This window comes from Plasmodium reichenowi, chromosome 12 (assembly GCF_001601855.1).
Source record: "Plasmodium reichenowi strain SY57 chromosome 12, whole genome shotgun sequence".
NCBI classification, from domain to species: domain Eukaryota; phylum Apicomplexa; class Aconoidasida; order Haemosporida; family Plasmodiidae; genus Plasmodium; species Plasmodium reichenowi.
In genome coordinates, this window is record NC_033657.1 from 933,785 (window position 1) to 940,691 (window position 6,907).

A 6,907-nucleotide genomic window follows, 5' to 3' on the forward strand; every position below is an offset into this window, starting at 1 on the left:
TATATTTTTAAAAAAGTTTAAAATATGGAAAGCTACTTTTTATGTTTAATATATATATAATATATATATATGTGAATATTATATATTTAATTTTATGTATATTTTATAAAAATTCCACATATATATATTATTTTTTCCCCATTTAAAAAGAGAATAAGATGACATATGATAAAAGAATTATAAATAACGTTATATAACTTTATTGGGGCATTAAAAAAGGCGAGAAAAATGAAATAAATAAGGAAAATAAAAAATATACACAAAATATATATATATATATATATATTATATATATATATATATATATATATATTTATTTATTTATTTATTCATTTTGGTCATTGTGACTATAAAATAAGAGTAAGATTACCAAGTTAAGAATAATATTTAATTATTTTATGAGTTTTTAATACCGTTTTGAATATATGAACAAATTCGTTACATTCGTCGTTCTTATATGAAACGCTATGCGTATTATTATTATGATTATCATTTGTTACGGTATCTTTTAAGAATTTTTTTTTTATGTTAGTTAATAAATAATTATATCTATTATTCCATAATTCTTCTTCATTATGTTTTTCAATATCTGTTTTTTCTAAAATATTATATTCTTTTGTTTGTTCTTCATTTCCCATTTTACATAATTGAATAAATTCTTCTGTATTTTCATATAAATTTAATTGAGACGTTTCACGTTTTTTTAATTTGTCTTGGTCATTTATTTTATTATCTATTTCTTTATGATCATAATTATCTTCAATATGATATATTCCATTATGATTATGTATATCAAAAAAACTTTGCATTTTTTCATTACTTGTTAATATGGACAATTGAGATATTTGTAATCTCTTCTGTAAAATGTTGTTGGATGTATTAAGTGGTAACATTAAAGAGAGTATCATTAATGATTTAATTAAAAATGGATAATTCTTTGGATATATTAAATGAATTCTTTGTTTTGAAAATACTGGTGATTCAAATAAGAAAATAAAATTATCAAGTTGATGAAAGAAATCTGAATTAACATCCAATAAAGTTAAATAAGATGATATATAATATGCTAGTTCATATTTCTGTAACCATAATAAAAATGATATAGCTGATAAAGGATTATGAAACGATGCTATTAATATAAGCGAGAATATATTATAATATTTTTTAAGAAATAAAACATTTCTTAAATATTTGGTTTCATCAGATGTTAATAAAACCCAATTTAAAACTTGTACAAATTTATTTACAAATGTAAAATTATTTTCTTTTATAAGTAAATAACATAAATATGCATAAAACTTTTTATTATTTAAACATCGAGATATATGTTGAACTATAACTTTACCTTTATGTATTAATAAGTTTTCATCATTTTTAAATATGTTTATTAAATTTAAACTTATTTTCTCATAAAAATGAAATTTATTATCAACTGTCCCACACATAGCTGATAATACAGTAAGTGATAATAACAATACTTTATTATCATCATTTTTTAAACATTTAAAAATACATATAATAATTTCATCATAATAAGTTTTTATTTCATTACTTTTATATATTAATATTTCAATTAACCATTGTAAACACGTAATAACGGGATATATATTCCTTTTTTCTAAATTATCATAAAATATATTATCATCATCATCATCGTCGTCGTCATCATCATTATCATTATCATTATAATCATCATCTTCATTATCATCATCATCAGCATTATTATTATTATTATTATTATTATTAATATTATTTCCTTTTTTTTTTATAATTTTATTTATATAATATGCTTCACTTTTACTTACATCACCCATTAAGAGTTTTTTTTCTTTTAATTCGTTTATTAACTTCTCATGATTATAAATAATTTTACAGTTGTAATTTTCTTCTTTTGATAACTGTGTATTTAAGGGTTTACTTTTCCCCTCATAGGAATAATTATCTTTTTTATAAAACAAATTATATGATTCAAAGCTTAACGACTCGCTAGCATTATCATTGCTGTTGTTTAGGCTATTATTAAAATTGTTATTATGATAATTTTTGTCATCATCATCTTTAATATTGTTAATGTTTTTATTATTATTGTCATTAATATTATTATTGTCATTAATATTATTATTGTCATTAATATTATTATTGTCGTTAATATTATTATTGTCGTTAATATTATTATTGCCATTAATATTAATATTGTCATTAATATTATTATTGCCATTAATATTAATATTGTCATTAATATTATTATTGTCGTTAATACTGTTAATGTCTTTATGTTTATCATTTTTTTTATTATTATCATTAATAATTTCTTTATTATTTCCTTTATTATAAGATCCAATTTGATCTCTCATATTTTGTATTTTTCCTGTGTCATTCATTTGTATAAAATCTTCATCTTCTGCTGTAACATTATTAAAACAATTTACATTTAACAAAGAATCTTCTTCTACATCGTTTTTTTCATCGTTATGAAATAAAGAATTTGTTACCTTTCTCTCATTTCCTATATTTGTAATATAACTTTCATCATCTTTATATATAGAATAATCATTTTCATTATCGTCATCATGTTTACTTTTTATAATACTACTTTCGTTTCGTCCTTTGTTAGATATATTCTCATGTTTATTAACAAGATTATTCAATTTGTTATCTTCTTGATCAAGCATTTTATTATTTTCCTCAACATTCATCTCATTATTATACCCCTCAGAAGGATTTACACCATTTGGAAAATTGTTTCCGCGATCATACATTAAATCCTTGTACAATTTTTTTCTTCTTGAGAAATATTTCTTTTGATAATTTTTATAATTTGTACTATCCTTACTTGCACTTACAACTAATTCGCTCTTTTCTATTTTTGTATTAATAATTAAACAAACCAATTTTGTTATTAAAGGTGCAGATTCCAAATATGTAAATTTTACATAACTTATTAACAACTCATTACATTTTCGTGCTGTATAATGTATATCAAAACATACATCTGATGTAGATGCTATAATTTTTTTCAAAAGTTCTATTAAAAATGTGTTATTTTTTTTTGTTGATGAATCAAATATATTATAAAAATGAATATTTAAAATATTAATAAAATGATATATCCATAATAAACTTTTATGTTTAATTACAGTATTTTTGTGTCCACAAAATTCTAAAATCACATATGCTATATGCTTAAAAAATGTTCTGCATTGTTCATAATTGGATGTTACAATTTTATCTATATATATATCTAAACATTGATTAGCTTGTTTTTGAATATCTTTATTTTCATCAGATAACATTATGAAAAGATCTTTAATAAAAAAATGGAAATATTCAAATATATTAATAGTAGGAATATTTTGTAAAAAAAATAACCAAGATATAATAAGTTGACGAACATTTGTATTTTCAATATATATTTTGTCTTTTAATATATATATAATTTTATAAATATAAAAAATATTATTATAAGAACAAACTAAATCTTTTATTAAATTATCTAAATATATTCCTCCACTTTTTACATTTGGACAAGTATCTGAAAAAATTCGATAGAGACAATCAAAGATATCTTCTATATTATGAAAAATATATTTCCTAGACACTTTACATAAATTATATAAACTTTCACAAACATAATATCTAACTTTAGAATCTGCATCATTAATACATGATATAATAATACGTAAAATTTCCGTAAAATAATATTGTATTTTTTCATCAAGACTTATGGATATAAATGCCAAAGATATTAAACCTCCACATCGTTCTGAACTACTTACACTTTGAATAAATTTATTATCTAAAAAATTTATAATATTTATAACTTTTTGACTTTGATATTTTTTATTAAAATTATCTAAATATATATCATTATCATATAATATATTATTCAAAGTTTTTTTTCTTTTCTCTTTATTTATATCTACAGATGAAACACTATTTTTATTACGAATATAATAATAATTATTATTATTATTATTATTATTACTATTATCAATAGGTTTCGTTAGTTCTATATCTAAATCACAATTTTCTTTACATTTATCTAATAATAATTTTTTTATTATTTCTGATCCTAAAATATATTTTTCTTCATTCATATGTTGATATAATAAATTTGATTTTTCATTTTCTAAATTTCTTTTCTTTCTTTTTTTATCTTTCTCATCAACACTATCGTCTGAATCATTGTATCGTTTGACATTTACGTCTTCATAATTCTCTTCATCTTCATCATCATCGTCATCATCGTCATCATCATCATCATCATGAGCATTGTTTTTATTATTATGATCATCATCACCATTATATTCTTTTCCATCTTCTTGTCCATGGCCATAAATATGAGAATTATTTATTTCCTTTGTATCTATCATTATATTTGAATTTCTCACACTTTCCTTTTTCATATTATTTTGTTTATATTTGTTTATTTTTTCGTATTCCTTTGTACCTTTAATATATACTTTATCTTGACTCTTTTTATCCCCATCAATATTATTTTTATTGGCATATTCTTCATTCAGTTTTCTCCCCTTCTCATCATCAATTATCGTATATCCTTTATTATTATCATCATCTGTTCCTATGTCATCTAAGGCGTTTTTTTTTTTTTTTAACTTTTCATCATTATACGTTTTAAAATAATATTCACTATTATTTAATTCATCATCTTCTTCAGCTTTTAAAAGATTATTCGAAATTTTGTTAACTTCCATATCTGAAAACTTTTTCGTAATATTAAAATCTCCAGCATCTTCATTATTTTTATGTTCATCTAGTAATTTATCTATATGTTTTTTTTCATCATTTTCTTCTTTTAATAATATAATTTTTACTAACTCGGCTAGTTCCTGTGCTCCTTTTTTTCTTTTCTCGTATGTTTTATCACCTAACAATTTCTGTATATTTATATTTACAACATTTTCCTTATCTTCATTCTTTTCTAAACCTTTTATTAAATTAAGAAACATATTCTTTTTCTTTTTTTTATTATTATTATTATATAAAGGTTTTTATAATATACTCAGAAAATATATGATCAATATATTATTAATAAAAAAGGAAAGAAAACATGTAGAATTATATATATATATATATATATATATACATAAATAAATAAATAAATATATAAATATATATATATATTATAAAATATTATAAATACCTAATTACACAGTTTTTATTATAAAAATAAATAATATTATTAAAATAAAATTATAATAACATAATTTTTATTTTATATTTTTTTAATAGATAAGATTTTATTTTCATTTCAGAAATGTTAAAAAAAAAAAAAAAATTAATTAAAATATTATAAAGTGTCATATTAAAAAATTTTATATTATAAAGAAAAAAAAAAAAAAAAAAAAAAAAAATATTATTTTTTTTGCTTGTATTTTGTATATATAATAAGATACATTATTATTATTACATATATATATATATATATATATATATACAATATATGGTATATTTTATTTTATAGAGAATATTTATATATACAACACTTGCGCTTATTAAAAAAGAGGGAAACTAATAAATTCCAAAAAAGCACATATTTAATATATACATATACATATATATATATATATATATATATAATTTATATATTTAAGACCTATATCTTATTATTTTTATTTTTTAAAAGAATGCAATTGTAAAATGTGCCCCCTCTATCTAAACACGTTCGTATAACTGATTTATAAGGAAAAGAATAATATATTAAAATATCGATAAAATAGAAATAAAATATTATATTAAATAAATATATATATATATATATATATATATATATATTTATTTATTTAAATGAGAAAAAAAATATAAAAAGTTGTATACTTATTTGTTACCAAAAAAATACATAGGAACTTTTGAAAATATGAAATATTCTATTTTGACATGTGAAAACAAATTTACTGAGCTATTAATAATTTATTAAAATATATATATATATTATATATATATATATATATATATATATATACATAAAATATGATAATTTTAAAACAAGACAACTTTATAAATATGTGTTATAAGAAAGAAATATATGTATTTATAATAAATATATATTCTTTTTTTTCTTTTCTTTCTTTTGAAAAATAAGAAATAATAAATTGAGAGCCCGTAAAATATGTTTATATTATTTCATATATATATATAAATATTTGTACATATAGTTATATTTATATATATTTAAAAAGAAATTTCTATTGTATTTTAAAAATAATTTTATTTTTAAATATGTAATAAATTATAAATAAAATATATAATAAATATATATATTTATATATATTATATATTATATACATATATATATATATATATATATATAATAATATAATATATATAAATACATAATAATATGTATATGATAATTATTATTATATATATATCCATATTTCATATATACGATCATTAATATTAATTTTTAAAGATAAATTCATAATTTTTTTTTATTATAAATATATATTAAGAGATAAATAAGATTTCTTTATTATCACAAAAGGATTTTTAAAATAAGCTTGGGGTATAAAAAATAGAAAAAGAAATAAAAAGAATTAAAATTAAATAAAAGAAAAGAAAAGAAAAAAAAAAAAAAAAAAAAAAAGTTCAAAAAAATATGAATAATTACATATTTTCTTAAATAATATATATTTATATATAAATAAATCATAATAGTAATATATATATTAATGAAATAAGAAAAGAAAAATATATTGTGTATTAGCTTAAACATTTTCATTTATGTATTATAATTATTATTTCTTATTTAAAACTTTTACATGTATAATTATTATATAAATTATGTATTTTTTTTTAATTTTTATTGTTATATATATTTTTTAAAAGTATATAATAATATATATATTATATAAAGGTTTTTTTTTTTTTTTTTTTTTTTTTTTTT

General features: G+C 17.7%; 1 protein-coding gene across 1 annotated transcript; it reads right to left on the reverse strand.

Annotated features, from left to right (window-relative positions):
- Window positions 1-374: 374 nt before the first annotated feature.
- Window positions 375-4,970, reverse strand: PRSY57_1225000 (hypothetical protein; the record flags this gene model as incomplete). The annotated part of the gene is made up of 1 exon (XM_012908671.2): window positions 375-4,970. The coding sequence occupies one exon, from the start codon at window positions 4,968-4,970 to the stop codon at window positions 375-377; it is 4,596 nt and encodes a 1,531-aa protein (XP_012764125.2).
- Window positions 4,971-6,907: the final 1,937 nt, after the last annotated feature.